This window comes from Mauremys mutica, chromosome 1 (genome assembly GCF_020497125.1).
Source record: "Mauremys mutica isolate MM-2020 ecotype Southern chromosome 1, ASM2049712v1, whole genome shotgun sequence".
In the NCBI taxonomy this organism is placed as follows: Eukaryota; Metazoa; Chordata; order Testudines; family Geoemydidae; genus Mauremys; species Mauremys mutica.
Window position 1 is genome coordinate 70,791,916 of NC_059072.1, and position 19,569 is coordinate 70,811,484.

At 40.5% G+C, this 19,569-nt stretch overlaps 1 protein-coding gene across 4 annotated transcripts in view; it reads right to left on the reverse strand.

Moving 5' to 3' along the window:
- The window catches only part of OSBPL8 (oxysterol binding protein like 8), a 192,364-nt gene that overhangs the window by 17,720 nt on the left and 155,075 nt on the right, over window positions 1–19,569 (reverse strand). For all 4 annotated transcript variants that reach the window (XM_044979381.1, XM_044979391.1, XM_044979400.1 and 1 more), the window contains 5 exons: window positions 19,245–19,448; window positions 13,016–13,100; window positions 9,685–9,856; window positions 2,660–2,897; window positions 786–970 (listed from right to left, as the gene is read on the reverse strand). In XM_044979381.1, the coding sequence (XP_044835316.1) occupies window positions 786–970; window positions 2,660–2,897; window positions 9,685–9,856; window positions 13,016–13,100; window positions 19,245–19,448 (884 nt within the window). The remainder of the gene's footprint in view (window positions 1–785; window positions 971–2,659; window positions 2,898–9,684; window positions 9,857–13,015; window positions 13,101–19,244; window positions 19,449–19,569) is intronic.

The following is a 19,569-nucleotide window of genomic DNA, read 5'->3' on the forward strand; positions in this document are numbered from 1 at the left end:
CTATTTCTTTTGCAAAGCCAATTATGTCCAATTCTGGGCAGCATGGCCATTGCAAAGATATAGTACTTAGGCCCATGCACCGCAAAATCTTATCCGTCCAGTTCTCCAATCTGGGAAGACTGCTTTAGAAATTCACAGAACTCCAAGTTGAAGTGAAGCATTCCATTTTAGGTCCTTCTTATTCCTTTTGGTTCTCAGATAAATCAAGTGAATTCATCTAGGCCAGTGGTTCTCAACGTGCAGTCCACAGGCCGCTTGTGGCCCAATCAACACAGAGCTGCGGCCCATGTGACATCCTCAGGGCCATACAGGTAGTATTGGATGCACCCCACAATGGTAAATAGGTTGAGAACCACTGATCTAGGCCCTCATATAGCTAACAAAACACTTTAATTGGACTACTTAAATGGTATTGTTTTGTAGATAGCTAGGAAATTTAATTTCCTTTGCCTTCACTAACTGGCTCTTAACTTCTTAAAGCATAGGAAAACAGATGTTTCCAAAGGTTCCTATTCTCTGTTTCTAGTAGCACTGATAAGCATATTTCTCTGTCAGAGTTATCATCAATTTCTGACCAGGAAACTGTGCCTTTGAGATATACTTTATAAGCTTTAGGAAGTAATAAGCCAAGGAAATCCCACAACGTGATGTTTAATACATTGTTAGATGAGCATTCAGACATTCAGCATTCTCTGCTTCAGTTTAACCAGGATGGATAAAAAACCTTGCAAAGCCATTTCACTATTTAATAAAATTTATTTTTAAAGTGAAAAGAATTAACTCACTCAGACAAGAAGTCTGCATGATAGTAGTAATCAGAGAGTTTGTCCAAGAAAGAACGAGGTTCCAAGATAAACGTAGGCAGTACAACCTTGGAGAGGTCCATTCCTGGTCGGACTTGTTTCAACAGCATCCAGATCAGGCTTTTGTTCTCCTCTGACACAGTTTCTGTTTGACAAGCTTCCCCTGCCTTCCACCAGGAAAAAATGTTGATGAAAAATTAGAAACACAGTAACAGTTCAACATACCCTATGAAAAAAACCTACACACATTTAGGACAAACAATAAGTTAGATTTAGAATACATGGTGGCTAACCAACTACCTGCAGGAGTGTGGGAACTAGCCCCATTAGAGGCATTCTGAGGAGTTGCTACCTGATTAACACAGCATTTCAGATATGCTATATAGAATTTATTTTTTAGGAATTGGGTTTGCCGCAATAATTATATTACATTTTATATCAAGAGAGCCCTCTAGATGGGACCATGGTCAGAAGCCTGTTCCTTTCCCAGCCATCAACTATGTTTTTCCCTTTTCTCTCACATGCAGTGAATGCACCAGCCAGGAGCCATTGGTTACATTAATCAATTTCTCATTTTGAATGCTGAAGAAGAATGTGCCCATTTCACCTCCACCCTTTGATATGTCCAGCACTCTTCCATACGCCTCCCTCCCTCTAGAAGCAGCAAGAGGATGCTCTCTCTCTCCCATCTACACATCTCCAGATGACTCTGCTAGACTAGGAGAAGAAAAGGGACATATTTCTCCTTTCAAGAGTGTTTCAAGAAATGAAAGCAGGATTTTAGAAGAAGCCACCTTATTTCCAATTTAAAAAAAACAAAAAGCTAGTAGTGAGTTTTGTCTAAAAAAAGTTCAACTATCTTTGGAGCAAAAATCGGTAACAGCAGCATTAACAGACTAGAAATTAACATCATCTGACATCTTATTCATTCCCTGCTGCTATGAAAAAAAAGAAGTCTCTAGTAGTGAACAGGCACATGAGGGAGGCTCAAACAAGTCAGATTCAGAGTGTTACCATTTCAAATAGCACTGGTGATTTTTTTTATGGTGACTGCTACTTTTTAATCACACAAATGCTCAGAACATCAAAGTCAGGTGGAGCTTTGCCATGCAGAAGCTTCGTCAGAGTCATTGTGAAGATCAACTTAACAAATTTGTTAAATGATAGAAGGCAACAAAAGCAACCTCTGAGCCCTGCAAATCTTGTGGCTACTGGCCTTTCTGATTAAGCGGGAAACTAGAATGTAAAGAAGCCTCTTTACTTCATTTAATAACTAAGTTTCTTGCCCTTTTCCTTGAAAAAGAGCCTTGAAACCAAGCTAATGTAAACCAATCACTAAAAATGAAAGGACAAGCAGCTGGACTCCACTTCTGCTGCAGGAGGCACTTTGTGTAAAATCAGTCCCTTAAGTTTGGGGAGTATTCCAAAGTCCCTTGCTCAGCCACATGACTAGTGGTGAACAGGAATCTGTTAAACAGAGGCAGGGGCGGCTCTAGGTATTTTGCCACCCCAAGCATGGCAGGCAGGCTGCCTTCGGTGGCTTGCCTGCGGGAGGTCCGCCAAAGCCTCTTGCAGGCAAGCTGCCGAAGGCAACCTGCATGCCGCCCTCGCGGCGACTGGCAGAGCGCCCCCCCCGGCTTGCCGCCCCAGGCACGCGCTTGGCGTGCTGGTGCCTGGAGCTGCCCCTGAATAGAGGGACATGAGGGGGAGCAGTCACACTTTCACAAGTCTCCTTAAAGTACTAAATCTAACACTGCAAGGCAACTTTCCAATGACATTTAATTTGATGTCTAAAACTCTTAAGTCAATTTGCTATCTGGAAATATGGTAAATACTGCTAAGAGTACATTATTTACCTCTCCAAGTTCTTCATGAATCTGTTCCATATAGGTAGTTTCCCTGATAAGATCAACAGGTTCTGGATCAATGTAAGAGTCATCCTGTCGCTCTGATGTGTCAGTGTCACTTTCTTCACTTTTCCCCAGGCCATCATTATCAGACTCATCATGATCGTGATCATTTTCCTTATCAGATTTGTCAGAGTACACATCTTGATCTTTAAAGTGATGCCTTTCAATTTCACTATCATTTAATCTACAACAAATACACAAAAAATAAATCTAAAATGTTGTGATTGTCCCTCTCCTTCAAATTGTTCACCACTATGAATAACACCCTCAAACCCCGAAGAAGTGGGTATTCACCCACGAAAGCTCATGCTGCAAAAACATCTGTTAGTCTATAAGGTGCCACAGGATTCTTTACTGCATCCTCAAACCAACATCCGAAGAAGTGGGCTGTAGCCCATGAGAGCTTATGCTCAAATAAATTTGTTAGTCTCTAAGGTGCCACAAGTACTCCTGTTCTTTTTGAGGTTATAGACTAACATGGCTGCTACTCTGAAATCCTCAAACCCAGAAACTTATCTAATGCAGGAGTGTCAATACCAATATCTGATAGCCATGTCAAACTGATAGCACTGCAATAAGAAAGGATCACAAGAAAGAGCCTTCCTTGAAACTTTTATAGCAATCTGTTTGGTTTGCTTTTGTTTTGAACTATGAAGTTCATTACCAACCCTAAAACAATTTTGTCCTCATACAGGTTTTATCTTACAACCCTCACTATTTTGTGTATAAACAATATGTATGATTGATTGCCTAACAGTGACCTAGCTACTTTTAGTGGGTTTTAAAAAACTGTTCATATTTGTATCATACATACACAGGTAGATCTATGGTCCAGTTAGCTTACATAGCTGAGATAACTACATTTCAAAAGTGTCAAGTGTTGGAGTAGCTACTGCATAACTTTAAAAGAAAGGCCAAGGGAAGACTTTTGCAAAATTCTATGAAATGCCATCTCACTAATGTTTCTCTGGGTAATAGCTGGGTGTCCAGCTGGAGGCAGATCATATATATTGGTTGAAAGGAGCCAGTAGAGTGAGGACAGTACTTGTTACAAGAGTTCTCACGGGCTTATCTGATAATCTCTATACACACACACACAATGGATTGGGCCATGAACCAAGGATTGATGCAACAGGCCTCCTCCTCCTCCCAGTTTCACCCTAGTCTCAAGGGGTCCCCTCAGAGGCAACTGCACTTTATTTCTCCAGATGCAGGTCTTCACCAACTCCCCTGCATATAATGGCATAATGTTCAGCATCCTGCATTGGGGAGATGAGCAACAATACAATCCTCCCACAAAAGGAAGGTAAGGGAGCAGAATTCTCATGCACACATGTCCTGGAGTAGATGGCAGAACTCTAACATCCTGCTCCAGGGTGCACATATGATGGCATTCTTCTCAGGTTAGAGTTCTGATTCATGTGGCAGGAAAGGGAAAATTATGGGGATAAAGATTGATAATGGATGTATTCTTGGTTGTCAATATAAGCTTTTTGACCGCTTAAGTCGCTCCAATGAAGTTAACACTCAGAAACAAAGATTCCAGAAGTGAGGTGACATTCTGGGCAACAGAAATAAAGTGCAGTCACACTTGAGAGCAAGATTGTTTAAGTATCCTTCTCCAATGTGTGTGTTCTGGGAGTGCCTACTGTATACTCCCAAAACACACATACTAGAGTTCCAGCGCTCAGAGTTCTTCCAGTGTTGTATGTGTATCCTCTATCAACCAGATATATGATGAAAAAAATCAGAGAAAAATTAAAAAATAAATTTTACAGTAATGCCAGATTTTTAAAGGTATTTAGGCCTTGCTATGTTCAGCACTGCGCTCTCTTAACTGACTTAGGGACCTAAGCTTCATTTTCAAAAGAGATTTAGGTGCTTAGGCACCTAAATCCACCAATTACCTTTAAAAATCTGGGCCTAAATCCCTTTCAAAAATTAGTTAAGTGTTGCAATGCTGAGTGCAACTATGCCTAAATCCCTTTCGAAAATCTGGGCCTAAATTCTTTTGAAGCAGACCCTGTCCATGCCCTCCTTTGTGTTCTGTACAAGACTTAAGATTGTCCATGTTCAAAAATAGGAGCCTTGCTGTTTGGAAATACCACTGATCTATTTTGGTTGTTTAAGACTTTATTTCCAACCAGTTTATCATATCATCTTCCTGGAATCTTTGTCCCAAAGCATCTTCAGCCCTGAACCATGTCTAGGAAGTGATTGTAAACTGAGTGTTAGAGGCAACACGAGAAATTTTGCCTATTGGTTTTTGGCACACAGCTTTTGTACTCCATCATTCAATTTTGAAAATGACGGTATATATCAGTCTGGTTACCCAAAAAGCTGAGTGTCGGTCAAAGTGTATCAATGACTTTTTAATATTATTGTTCAAATTACCACCCATAGTACAAAAGCCAAAAATCTAGCAATTTATGTCAGATGAATTAAACTTTTGACCTTCAGATGAAGCAACCCAAAGGGTAGTGAGAGGGCTCCAAGAAGAATTAAACTGTAGTATTTTAGCAATTGGAGTCCACATTTACTGCCTATTTTTGAACACAGGACTATGTGCATTTTGGAGAAAATGAAGTAAGTTCTCTAGAAAACAATGGATGTGAGAAACTTGGTCAAAGGAAACGAAGGTTCCTTACCTGTAATAGGAGTTCTTTGGGATGCCTCTGCATATTCACACTTACTTGTGCTGTGCCACCTTGTGGTACCTTGCAGTAGAACCATCTTCTAGCAACGCCAGCTAGAGCAGTCTTGCACCCCACCCCCCATTATCATGCCGCACCCAGGGTGAGACTACATAGGAGCGGAGCACCCTCACCACCTCGGTTCCTTCCACTGCAAAGCCAGAGACACACAAAAATAAGTACTCTGAGAGGGGAAGGCAGGTGGGAAGTGTGAATATACAGAGCCATTTCAAAGAACTCCAGTTACTGAAAAGTAACCTCAATTTCTTCTTCAAGTGGCTTTGCATATTCCCCACCTATGAGATAGATTGTTGCTGCCTCCAGATTAGCTTCAGAACAGCTGATCAGAGTCCTACTTGAATAGAGACTGAAGCACTGCTTTGCCAAATCCAGAGCATAGTGCTTAGTGACAATCTGCACTGAAGTCCAGGTTGCAGATTTGCAAATTTCATCAACTGGCATCTGCCTACGATAGGCAAAGGAAGAAGCCACAACTCTGGTGGAATGTGGTCAAATCACAACAGGCACTGGAATTTTTACTAGCATGTAGCATTCAGCACTACATTGTGTAATCCACTGAGAAATAGTCTGGGAAGAACTCTTATACCCCAATTGTTTTTTGGCATAAGACACAAACAAGCTAGGATTTACGGAAACTTTTAGTCCTGTCCAAGTAATGGGCGAGGGACCTTTGGGCATCCAAAGTACGTAGGACAGAGTCTCTTTTCTTAGAGTGCAGCCTATGGAAAAGAACTGGCAAATTAATGTGGAAATCAGACACATTAGTTAAGAATCTGAGATCAGGTCTGAGAACTACCTTGTCCTTAGGGAAAGAAGTGAAAAGTGGGTCAGCCATAAGGGCATTCAGTTCTCTCACTCTCCTTGTGATGGCAATAACGAAACCCGTATTGATAGATAAGTAGTAGAAAAAACACTAAGCCAAGGGTTTGAAAGATTTCACCAGCATGACCAACACCAAAATGAAGTCCCAAGAAGAGACAGGATCCCCAATGGGGATACACATTTGATAAACCTTTCATAAATCTTTTAATCAAACAATGAACAGTGACCTACCATCAACTAGATTGTGATACGCAGAGATGGCTGCCAAATCAACTTTTAACAGTGAGTTAGATAACCCCTGATTCTTTCAGTATTCCAGATCACAAGGCACAGAAGCTGATATGGGGGAGATAGAGATATGCCTGAAATCTGGACTACATTAGACATTAACAGTTTCTAGTGGATTGTTTTCTACAATTAACTAGTATATCCTGAAGATATGGATTGCTCAGGAGCAGAAAGAGTCAAAGTCCGATCGCCCACTCCATCAGGTGAAGAGACTGAGTCCAGATGAAAGCTCCTGCCCTCCGGGTAGGACAGTAAAACTGGAGATCAGGGAAGACACACAAAAACTCCACTACACAGTAGAAGGAGATTGGTAAACATCTGCTGACGTGGTAAACCTGGCGCAATTAGTATCATCCTCACTACTGTCTTGATCAATAGAAAAGTGGGAAAAAGTATACATCAAGCCTTCCCCCCCCCCCCAGGGGAAAAGGAAGGCATCCAACAGGGACTGTCTGTCCTTGCACACTCTGGAACAAAACAAACACTTTTTGTTGACTCTTGATGTGAATAGCTCCACATCTGGTTGACTCCAACTGGAGAATACAGTCCGAACCAACTGAGCCTTCACGGACCATTCATGAATCCGGGAGGTGCCTTTGCTAAGATGATCTGCTGTTCCCCGCTACATGTAGAGAGACAGACTAATGTCACGATGAATACACCAATCCCATAGATTCATTGCCTTTCCATACAGGAGAAAGGATCCTTGCTGATGTAATACATCACTGATGTACTGTCCATTACCACCCGTGTAACGGAACAATCTGAGAGCCAGAGGAACAGTTCTTAATTTCAAAATGTAAATGTGCAGGATTCTCTGCTAAAAAGACCAGTGCCCTTGAACCGTCAAATGGTTCAGATACACCTTCCCATATCCCCAGCCCTTGGTTGATGCATCTGAAGTCACTATCCAGGTTGGACCCATACATCCCTGAGCACATTTGTTCTGACTGACCACCAGTCTAGGGACACTATCATACTCTAAGGCATGGGTATCAACAACTGAAGACTGTTTCAACTTGGGCTGTAGACCAAGGCATCTACTGCCGCATAGATCTCATTCTCAAACAGGCAAACAGTGTCACATAGTAGTGGCTACCATAAGACCCATGAAAAACTTTATTCTCTGGATCTTTAACAAATACTGACTTGTTTTGATAAATCTATACTCTGGCAGAAAAGCTCTCCCCTCTATGGAGTCTAGTATAGTGCCTATAAAAGGGATCCTTTGTGAAGGGCAGAAGATCGACTTTGGGTGGAGAAAGAGCCCTAAATCTGAAGAGAGATTGGTCATGAAGACTATTTAACAGATCTTCATTCGCAGAAGCCTTCAGTAGCCAGTCATCTAAACAGGGGTTAACAAAAATACCCTGATTCCTCAGATGAGCCCCCACCACAGAGAGACACATTTTGTAAAAACTCTGCCAGTCTCTGCATTCTTCCTCTATCTCCTTCTTGGTAAAAATCTAGATTTGGAATAGAGTGAGCCAGGAACAACAACAGAACTGGCAGAAGATATAAGGAGCCAGCTTTTTGTGGAGATCCTGTAGGGGTCCTAGGAGGAGGGAGCATAAGAGGATCTGTGAAAGGGACCTTGATGCCCTCTAGCCTCCTCTTCCTGACAGGGGAAAAGATGATGATCTTCGAGTTGGGGAAACATGCCTCCTCTAAGAGGTCTTGCATTTCACTCTTGGATCAGACATGTGCAGCGGCATCAAAAGGTGAACCTAGGCTGTCATGATGATTGAACTCTCTGGAACTGAGAATGTAGATGGAACCAAAATGGGAACCAAACTACAGATTTGAAGATTGAGACGCTATCAAATCCAGTGTTACATACAAGTCCATTTCCCTTGCTACTGACGCAAAAGGCTGAACAAGTCTGCGTTTTGCTGCCGTAGTGCCCTGGTCTGAATCAGACAGCTCTGATGCCTGTGCCAGGAACCAGAACTGCTCACCATGGCCACTTTGTCTTTATGCCCCTCTCTCTTCAGTGTCATTACAGTCAGCACCAGAGGCACTACCTACTCTGGTTCTGGCACACCAATGGACTCCATCTTCCTACATCTGTAAGTGGACTTTGAAGCTGATCCTAGTCCTATCACCACATGAGTTCCTTCAGGATTAGAAAGGTGTGAGGCAAAGTATGGTACCAGTAAGGGTGGATCAACTGTCTCGGCCTCTCTTCCAGACCTGGGCAGTGGTATCCGATCACGTGGCCCTCAGTTTGGTCATGTGTAACCTCAGAATCTTAACTGAGGAAGCCGCAGGGATTGGGTCTGGTCCCAACTCGGGATGCGGCCTCTTGGAACCCTTCAGTCCTTTGTTGTGGGGGAACAACAGAGGCAGAGACTGGCCTTTGCAACCTTGGATTGGAGGATTGCTCAGAACCAGAGGATCTGGCCTTGAAAGCTTCTTTCCATAGTAGGTGCTGCAGGTGAGTCTCCCTGTCCTTGTGGGCTCTGGGAGTAAAGGTCCTACAAATCAAACAATCAAAAGGCAAATGTCTTTCTCCCAAGCACTTGAGGCACTGCACATGTTCGTTGTGTACCAGGCAGACAGTTGGGCAGGAAACGCACCTCTTAAAACCCAGCTTCTTCTCTTTCCCCATATCACAGAACTGAAAAAGAATCACAGACTAAATCAACAGCTAACAGTAACTATCTAAGAAGAAAAAAACCCCAGCTCTGAAGAGACCAGAGAGGTTCACATATGTTTGTGGCACGTGGTTGGAAGGGACTGAGGTGGTGAGGGTGTTCCGCCCTCTATATAGCCTTGCCTTTGGCATGGTGTGACATTGGGGGGTGAGGGGGAGGCACAAGAGTGCCCTAGCTAATACTGCTAGAAGATGGTTCTACCACAAGGCACCATAAGGAAATACAGTACCCATAAGTAAGACTAAGCAGAGCTACTTGAAGATCATCCAGTAAAGAACCCACATCCGCACAGTTTAAATGTTAAGTTTTAAAAAAATACACAATTACAGATCTTTAAGGGGCATTAGGAGGCAAAAGAAATTCCAATCTTAAGGTTTCCACTTTGATATTACCATTTCAAATTCAAAGATCTGCCTAAATGATTTAAGAGTTTTACACCGGTTTTAGTAAACTTTCTTATAAGAATAAAATTAAGGGCTTGATTACTTACGGAAAGCTTTCTGCACTGTGTAAGTTGTTAGCACGCAATAAGCCATAGAGAGAAACATGTGTGCTCTCTGCTGAAGAGTTCAAGTCATGCTCTTTACCTTCTCTAATCATCGTACGTTTAAGCAGACCGGAACATTTCAAAGCCAGTTCCAAAGCATCCATCCAACACCTGCCTAAAGATAGATGCTTGTTAGTAATGGAATTTGATGTTGTTCACTTCACAATGATGAGTTATTTAGGGCACCCCCATACCTTACCTTTGAAAGGCACATACTAGAATAATAAATGCACACTTACTCCACAGATGTTAGGTGACTTGGATTTTAATATCATTCCAGACCTAAAATATAAAAATAACTTACTTCCTGTCTAGATGTGAAAAGGACTCCAGGGTAGGACTGGCAAGGTCATAGACCAGAATGTTATAACTAAGGCTACGATTATGTCACAAAGGTCACGGAATCCATGACTTCCAGAGACGTCTGACATTTTCTGCTTCAGCCCCAGGGCCAGAGCTGTCAGCCAGCGGGGGCCCCCCGAGGTCTCAGCTGCCAACCCCAGAGCTCTGAGCTGCGGTGGGGGGCCCCGCAGGTCCGAGCCAGCAGCCCCGGAGCTCCAAACCTCTGTGGGGTGGTGGAGATTCTAGAGCTCCCAGCTGCCGCGAGCGACAGCAGCAATGGGTGATGTTGGGATGGTGCCAAATTATTATTGTGAATTACTGTGACTGATATGAATGAATGTGGTGAACATGAGTTTGGTATGGCTTGGTATGTTTGAATTGGCTAGAGGATTCTGGGAGCAGGGATCTCTTAACATCAGACCGTTTGTATAGAAATTTACTGAGTGCGCTGAAATTGCACTTGAATTGTTAATCAGAGGCTCTGTCTGTGTGTGTTTCAGCTTGGAACTCTGGTCATGTCAGCCGATGGCCAGCTCACAAAAGTAAAGAACACACAGAAGACATGCTATCAGTGAGCTTGGTACGGAATAACCAGGGTCAAAATGACCCTTTAGGATGGCACCACACTAAGAGCTCAAGTGAATGATTGATAAGAGGGTAAATGTCAACTGATCTTTGGACTGTCTATTTTGCAGTCCCCTTTAAAATATTAATTAGAAAAACCAGTAATGAAACACCCAAAGGGCATATTTCTGGGACGTGACCCTTTGAGAGCGACAGGTATAAATGTTAAGGATACCATACATGCAGAGTTAATTAGTTAGTTAGCTCTCCAATTAACATCTGAAGAGGTCTGTGACGCTGTAAGATAGAAGGTCTTAGGGTAACCAACACCCTCCTACGAGGGACTTTTGTGGGACTTTTGAACCAGAGGGCCTCGGAGTAACCAAGTACTTGAAAAGAGAAGAGAAGAGAAGTCTCTATCTAGGATTGGTAGCTCTACCTGCTTTGTTTGCCAGTCAGGATACAGTGTAGGGCCAAGATAGTTACTGAGGGTTTATGCTTGGGTAATTGAGGCTTATTAGGAGGACGTATTACATAACCTTTTATTGCTTGTGTGATTCTCTCTCAAATAAGTTGCTGTGCATTGAGCAAATTGAACCTGAATTTTCACTGGTACCGGTAACAATCTGCCCAGCCATGGGCCATTAAAGATCTGTTTCGAAAGGCAATGGACCCCCCCACTCCCCATTTTGTCACAGTTATTTTTAGTAAGAGTCACGGATAGGTCATGGGCTTCCATGAATTTTTAACCAACAAAAAGTAACCGAGACAAAATCTTAGCCTTAGTTATAACCAAAGAAGCCACAGCAGATATACCTTTTCCCTCATAGAGGCAGACTGCCACCTCCCTTCTTTGCCTGCCAATGGATGCAGACACTCACTCTTCATCTCCAACCTTCCACCTCATTCAGAAGGACAATATCCTCCTGCTCCCCTGACCTAATATGCACTTTAAGCAGTTAGAAAATGTTACTATATTGAAAGCATTTATTTTGCTCTCTAGTATTTCTCTGTTCTATCAAACCACAATACACTCAACTTTCAAGCATGGAGTGTCAATTGTACTGAATTCTCCTTCCCTGTTTGCAATATTTTTGTTCCTTACTGTGAATATGTAAAACTTAAGTACTTTCTTAAAGGCATCTTCTTACAAAAACACATCAGCAAATGTCCAATACAGACATTCCATTCTTTATACATACTTACGTTTTAACTTTACAATTATACCGAGGAAACGTTTTCACCAAGTGGTCCACAATAACACCAACCTTTTCCCCCTGACTAATTAATTCAGACCCCAGCTAATGTTTGATTAGTTCAAATTATTCCTGCCAATGTACCATTTCTCCATTCACAACAGTGACCTTTATCTGCTATTGTGCTTTGTCACCTAACTATTAGATTTCTCTGCTGTTCCCTACAGCCTTCTTTAGTTTTGGCTAACATAAATAATTCTGTCATATGCAAAATTTGCCCTTCAGTTTAGTAATGCTCTGAAAAAGGGATCAACCACCAACCAGTCCTAGAACAGAACCTGGGGGCGCCCAGCCAATAACTTTTTGCCATCTTGAAAACTGGCCATTTATTCCTCCTCTGTTTTCTGTCCTTGTTTTGTTGATACACTCAAAGAACTCTAATAGACTAGACCAAAGATTATAGTTGAAAGATCACAGAAAAAACTGTCTGGTTTTTTCACTGTAATACTTTATGTATAGCCACCTTTACTATTTCCCATGTTTGGTCAATTTTCTGGGATCTTTCAACAGCAAAAAGGGAGCAAAAAGCATTTTGAAAAATAAGAAATTGATTATAAAACCAAATAAATTGAAAGCAAACTTAGGACAACTAGGTCATGAAATTATCTTTCATTCATTTCTTGAAATTTACTAGATTTTAAGTTGGCCATAACCCTTTCAACAATAAGACCTGTATAAAATGTATATTGCAGTGCTAAGTTAATTAACTAGTGCAGTTGAATAGCAGCTGCTCACCAAAGTTACACAATAGTCTTTTGAAATTCTTTCTGATTTAGAATCTTCCAAAATATTTGGCATTTAATGTGGACTAACACCTCTTCTACAAGGCAGTGTTTGTTAGTCTCTTAAGTAGGCTCAAATGTTTAGTTCGAAGGAGTCAAAATTTATAACTACTAAAACTTTGCAAAGTTACTTCATGATATGAAATAAAAATGCTTGCATTATAGCTATCTAATATATTGGGTTAATAAAAAGAGCACATTCAATTGAACTTCGGATCTGCAAATATGATGCTGTTACACACTGTACAAGAGAAATGGAATAATTTGAATCTCTAATAAGCAAGCACTTTAAAAATGAAAAAATAAAAACTAAACAAGAAATTTACTTACCATCTGATTCTGAAGCTGCTCGGATGATCAAATAACTGCCGGGTAATGGCTGAGTTATAGAACCAACCGTTTCACCTTTAGGACCCTAGAAATATATGAATACAACACCCTTAGACATTATTTTGAATCAGCTGTTTCATGGCTTGTTTGCTGTAATAACAAGCTGATTACAATGCAGGAAGCTCTGTCACTCACAGCAACAACTAATGAAGATATGGTTCTGTAGATGAGTTGCCTCCTTTCATTGGATTTTCCTCTTCAGACTCTTATTTTAAAGTGGGTTGAGTTGAGAACCACACTTAAAAGAGAAAGGTCTTCAGTTTATTCCAATTTATTTTTTTAAATTAATCTGGAGGCTTTAGTTGGCTGTGGCAAATAACTTCTATGACCTGGCCTGTCAGCAGCACCCCGTGCGCTTTTACCTTGTTTCCTTGCCTCCTCCCTGAAGTCAGGTTACGGTGGAGGTACCTTCCTCCCCTTACAGAAACAGACTTATGAGTAGGTGGCAAGGTTACTAACTGTCCTAGGTACTTCTATGACCCCCCTCACTGTAGATTCCAAGTGCCTTCTGCAAGAGGAATCAGTAGGAGAGTGTGCCACTCTGTCTCCAAAAAGGAAGCGATGCCAAAGGATGCAAAGCTCCAGATACAAATCTCAAATTAAATTTAGGGCTGTTGATTAATCGTAGTTAACTCATGCGATTAACTCAAAAAACCCAATCGTGATTACAAAAATTAATCGTGATTAATCGCAGTTTTAATTGCGCTGTTAATAGAATACCAATTGAAATTTATTAAATATTTTTGGATTTTTTCTACATTTTTAAATATATTGATTTCAATTACAACACAGTATACAAAGTTGATGTGCTCACTTTGTATTTTTTTATTGCAAATATTTGCGCTGCAAAAATGGTAAACAAAAGAAAGTATTTTTTAATTCACCTCATACAAGTACTTTATCGTGTAAGTGCAACTTACAAATGCAGATTTTTTTTTGTTACATAACTACACTCAAAAACAAAACAATGTAAAACTTTAGAGCCTAGAAGTCCACTCAGTCCTACTTCTTGTCCAGCCAATTGCTAAGACAAACAAGTTTGTTTACACTTATGGGAGATAATGCTGCCCGCTTCCTATTTACAATGTCACCTGAAAGTGAGAACAGGTGTTTGCACGGCACTTTTGTAGCCGGCAGTGCAAGGTATTTACATGCCAGTTATGCTAAACATTTGTATGCCCCTTCATGCTTTGCCCACCATTCCAGAGGACATGCTTCCATGCTGATGATGCTCATTAAAAAAAATGCATTAATTAAATTTATGACTGAACTCCTTGGGGGAGAATTGTATATTCTCCTACTCTGTTTTACCTGCATTCTGCCATATATTTCATGTTATAGCAGCCTCAGATAATGACCCAGCACATGCTGTTTGTTTTAAGAACACTTTCACTACAGATCTGATAAAACATAAAGAAGGTACCAATGTGAGATTTCTAAAGATATCTACGTCACTCGATCCAAGGTTTAAGAATCTGAAGTGCCTTCCAAAATCTGAAAGGGATGAGGTGTAGAGCATGCTTTCAGAAATCTCAGATGTGGAAACGACAGAACCTGAACCACCAAAAGAGAGAATCAACCTTTCTTCTGGTGACATCTGACTCAGATGATGAAAATGAACACGCGTCGGTCCACACTGCTTTGGATGGTTATCAAGCAGAACCCCTTATCAGCATGGATGCATGGTTGAAGCATGGAGGGACATATGAATATTTAGTGCATATGGCACATAAATATCTTGCAACGCTGGCTACAACAATGCCATGCGAATGCCTGTTCTCACTTTCAGGTGACATTGTAAACAAGAAGCGGGCAGCATTATCGCTTGCAAATGTAAACAAACTTGTTTGTTTGAGCGATTAGCTGAATAAGAAGTAGGACTGAGTGGACTTGCAGGCTCTAAAGTTTTACATTGTTTTACTTTTGAAGGCAGTTATTTTTTTGTACATAATTCTATATTTATAAGTTCAACATAGATAAAGAGACTGCACTACAATACTTGTATAAGGTGAATTGAAAAATATTTGTTTTTTTACAGTGCAAATATTTGTAATAAAAAATATAAAATGAGCACTGTACACTTCGTATTCTGTTTTGTAATTGAATTCAATATACTGAAAATGTAGAAAATATCCAAAACTATTTAAATAAATGGTATTGTATTATTAACAGTGCGATTAATCACGATTAATTTTTTTAATCGTTTGACAGACCTAAATAAACTCTAAAGAAATGTTTTAAACATCTGGAATTTTTAAACAGTGTTATTCCTATAGATATTTCTATTTCTGTCGAGTGTGCTTCGAGGATAAAAGATTCAAAACACCACTCAAGCGCACATTCTAAAAACAGTTAAGTTAGAGGAATTTTAAGATAACTGATAGGTAAAGGGGTTTGCATTAGGTTTATAGTCATGGTTGGAGGCTACATTAAATCTACTGTCAATCAGCCTAATTGATAAGAAAACCTGTTTGGGTGTTGGGGGGTGGGCTTCGCCCAATGAATCTAATGGGAAACTGGTAAGTTAGAAGAGAGAATGTAAAAGCAAGAAGTTTTGAACAAAAGCAACTAAAGAGGAAGTTAGTGTCCTGTAACGGAGGTTTTTAGAGATGTACAGTCCCTATCTGTATTCCACTGTGGGTTATGCATGTGCACTATGTGCCCGGAGCTGGAGAATCTGGTCAGTTGGTCCGTGCATGTGTCCTGGCTCACTTCGAGCCTCCATCCGAGGGCATAAAAGGTGGGGCAGACCAACCATCTCTCGAGTTCTTTCTCTCCTGCAAATCAGAGAATATCCAAAACAGAGAGGAAACAGGGAGGGTAATGAAATACAGCGGGGGACCACACATCTCGAAGAACCTCCATTACAGGTCAGTAACTTCCTCTTCTTCTTTGAGTGATGGTTCCTATTGTATTCCACCGTGGGTGACTGACAAGCACTACTGAAGTAGGAGGAAGGTGTGAGTATGTAGACCAGGGGTCTCAAACTCAAATGACCATGAAGGCCACATGAGGGCTAGTTCATTGGCCCAAGGGCCGCACTACTGACACCCCCACCCCTCGCTGCCCCTGGCCCTGCCCCCACTCCACCCCTTCCATGAGGCCCTGCCTCTTCCCACCTCTTCCCTGCCCCCATTCCAACCCCTTTCCTATTACAGAGATTAAAAACAAGAACTGTCCCCCAATGGAAAGTGCTCAGAATTGAGACAAAAGGTATTGGTGGGTCTATGAAGAGTATTTTTGGAAAGAAGGACATTTTAAGAGAGAGAGTTAACAGTCAGACTGTGAAAGAAACCACACAGTTTTTTATGCAGGAAGAACTGTCAATCCTCCAAGTATAGATCACCACAGATCCAAGATGTTATGAGCAATATGGGTGATCTAGAAAGTGCCTTAACTAAGGGGAAGGATATTGTGGTAATGTGTAAAATCTTAAGGTGGCGAGACTAAAGTCTGAGGCCAGAAGTCTGTCAGTGAGACAAGTTACCTGGACTCTAATTTGGGTTATACTAGATACATTAATTACTCTGTACCAGACTACTATCATTCAGGTATAAAGACCGACTGCTGGTATGAAAAAGGTGGTGATATGCTTAGATGCTCAGGCAAAGTACAATGAGTAAAACTGAATGAGTAATTTGCAGTGAATAACTGAACAAATGAACTTTTTTGATAATGGGATAATTGCTTGTAAATTATGATTTTCTATAATGTATCAGTTTTCTGAAAACATTAGATACTTTTAAAAAACGCACAGACTGATTGCAAATAGTTTTGAGAGTCTTTGTTATAACTATTGTAGATGTGTTGGTTAGTTGCGATCGGTAAGAAGTTACACTGTAATGTTTGTGTTCTCTAACCGGATGATAGAATGTTGGGAATCTTTCAGAAAGGGATAGATAAGACAGAAAATATTATATTGCCTCTATATAAATCACAGTACACCCACATGTTGAATACTGCATGCAGATATGGTCATCCCATCTCAAAAAAAGATATATTGGAATTGGAAAAGGTTCAGAAAAGGACAACAAATGATTAGGGATATGGAATGGCTGCCAAATGAGGAGAGATTAATAAGACTGGGATTTTTCAGCTTGGAAAAAAGATGACTAAGATAGAGGTCTATAAAATCATGACTGGTGTGGAAAAAGTAAATAAAGAAGCGTTATTTACTCCTCATAACACAAGAACTAGGGGTCACCAAATGAAATTAATAGGCAGCAGGTTTAAAAACAAACAAAAGGAAGGAGTTCTTCACACAACACACAGTCAATCTGTGGAACTCTTTGCCAGAGGATGTTGTGAAGGCCAAGACTATAGCAGGTTTCCAAAAACCCTAGATAAATTCATAGAGGATACGTCCATGAATAGCTATTAGCCAGGACTGGCAGAGATGGTGTACCTAGCCTCTGTTTGCCAGAAGCTGGCAATGGGCAACAGGAGATGGATCACTTGATGATTTCCTGTTCTGTTCACTCCCTCTGAGGCACTTAGCATTGACCACTGTCGGAAGACAGGATACTGGACTAGAGACCTTTGGTCTGATCCAGTGTAGTCATTCTTATGTTCTTGTTCTTTGTTGAAAAACAAGCTTTTTCTCTTGTGAGCCTAATGGTGAAAGCTTATTGGAGAGTAAAGTTACTGGCTGCTATCCTTATGAAAGTTTGCCTCCCATAGGATGTAGAGTTTCACTAGCGGATTGCTGTTACTGACGGGGGGATAGGACAGGGAAGACGACTTCATTTTAACAAGGACTTCTAACTAAAACTAATAATTCTCTACTGTACATAGCCATACCAGAACGAACAAATGCCACAATAGCCCTCAGCACATTTAAAACGGACAATATTGATTTATTTGGGTTTAAAATTTGATCTGCTTTTAATAACATTCAAGCAATATACGAATTACGAAATATAGGCTTGATTTATGCAAATCTCATCCTAAGACTGGTATGTCATCTTCTGCAGAGCTAGGTCACCCTAGTCAAACAGCTGTTAACAACTTTCGTGATGTAGATGCATATAAAGTATTGAACTTTTAAGTCACATTAACCACAAAATACATATAGCTAGGAAAAGAATGGGGGAAGTCAGTGTGCAGCAAACAAACAATGAGAAATCGGTAGGGTAAATGGTTTTAGACTATAGTAAATCTACAACCAATTTAAAAAAACCCTAATATTTTGAGTATTTCATACTAAGAAGAGATAAGATTCCAAACAGACAACAGTTCCTCGGAATAGATATTACTTTAACTGCCTGAACTTAATGAAGAAGAAAGTTACCATTCTCCATCACCAATGAGACATGACATGAAACAACTGCACAGGTACTTTGCATCTGTGTGTCAGATGCAGAATACAGAGAGTATAATAAATTCCTCATCCATTATTAGGGCTGTTAGGAGGTAAGGTAATAATACAGTAGAACCCTGTTTATTCAGTCTAATCGAGACCAGGGCCAGATCAGATCATCAAAAAATGCTGGATAAACCAGAGAATGGGAAAAATGTGATGATGCACCGCCATCAAGTGTCCACAGGAGAGATTGCCCGCTTCTGGCCCTCGAGTCCAAGTTGGTAATTTGGTAAATGTGGAGAGCTTGTTAAGGGAGGGTTGGATAAATGGGTTTCTACTGTTCAAATAATCACCACCACTATGTTTTAAGATACAGAATCATATATAAGCTTCAAATGTCTACAGGGTCTCCATCATTATTGCTGTGCACAAAAGTAATTAAAACAAGTGCTTTTGTATGAAGTTATTAATTTACTCAAGTATCAAATCTAAAGAAATGAAATAACTATTTATAAATATTGAAAGACTTTTCAGCAAGACACATTGCATGAAACACACTGTATGCTCTTCAGCAAAGATTATAGCATCCTATTTATTTAAGGGCTCCCCAAAAGATTAATCTATTCATGTAACCAACATGTGATCTACCCAGTATAAATCATAGAGGTCACAGTTATTTTTTTGGATGAAAAGAACAGCAGTAGACACTATATTAACACAGAATTAAATTAAGAATAGCTAGAAGACATAACACTGATGACTATATAGAAAAGCGTACTGCCTCTTATGTGTAAGGCTGCTTCTACTCAGTGCTGGGAACACAGACACATTCTGCAATGTCTTCTTAAAGAATGGATATTCACTAACCTTAACAGCCCAGATGGACTGCTCCAAGGGATGGAAAAGTTTGAAACAAAAGCCATCTTTTTTGGAAGGCCGCTCAATGAGTTCACAAGCATTCAGGAGCACTGTTCCCACCCACTGGCCATTTTTTGGGGTTTTATAAATGAGCAATACTCCTGGTTTCAGCACACACCACAGTTTGGTCCAGCTTTTCAATGTACCACGAATCTACAAAATATTAACAATTGGGTTTAGTTCATGACAATTAAAAATAAATATCATAAAGTCAAATATAAATATCAAAGTCATCCCCCTCCTGCTGAAAGGAAAATTGAATCCAAGTCAATAG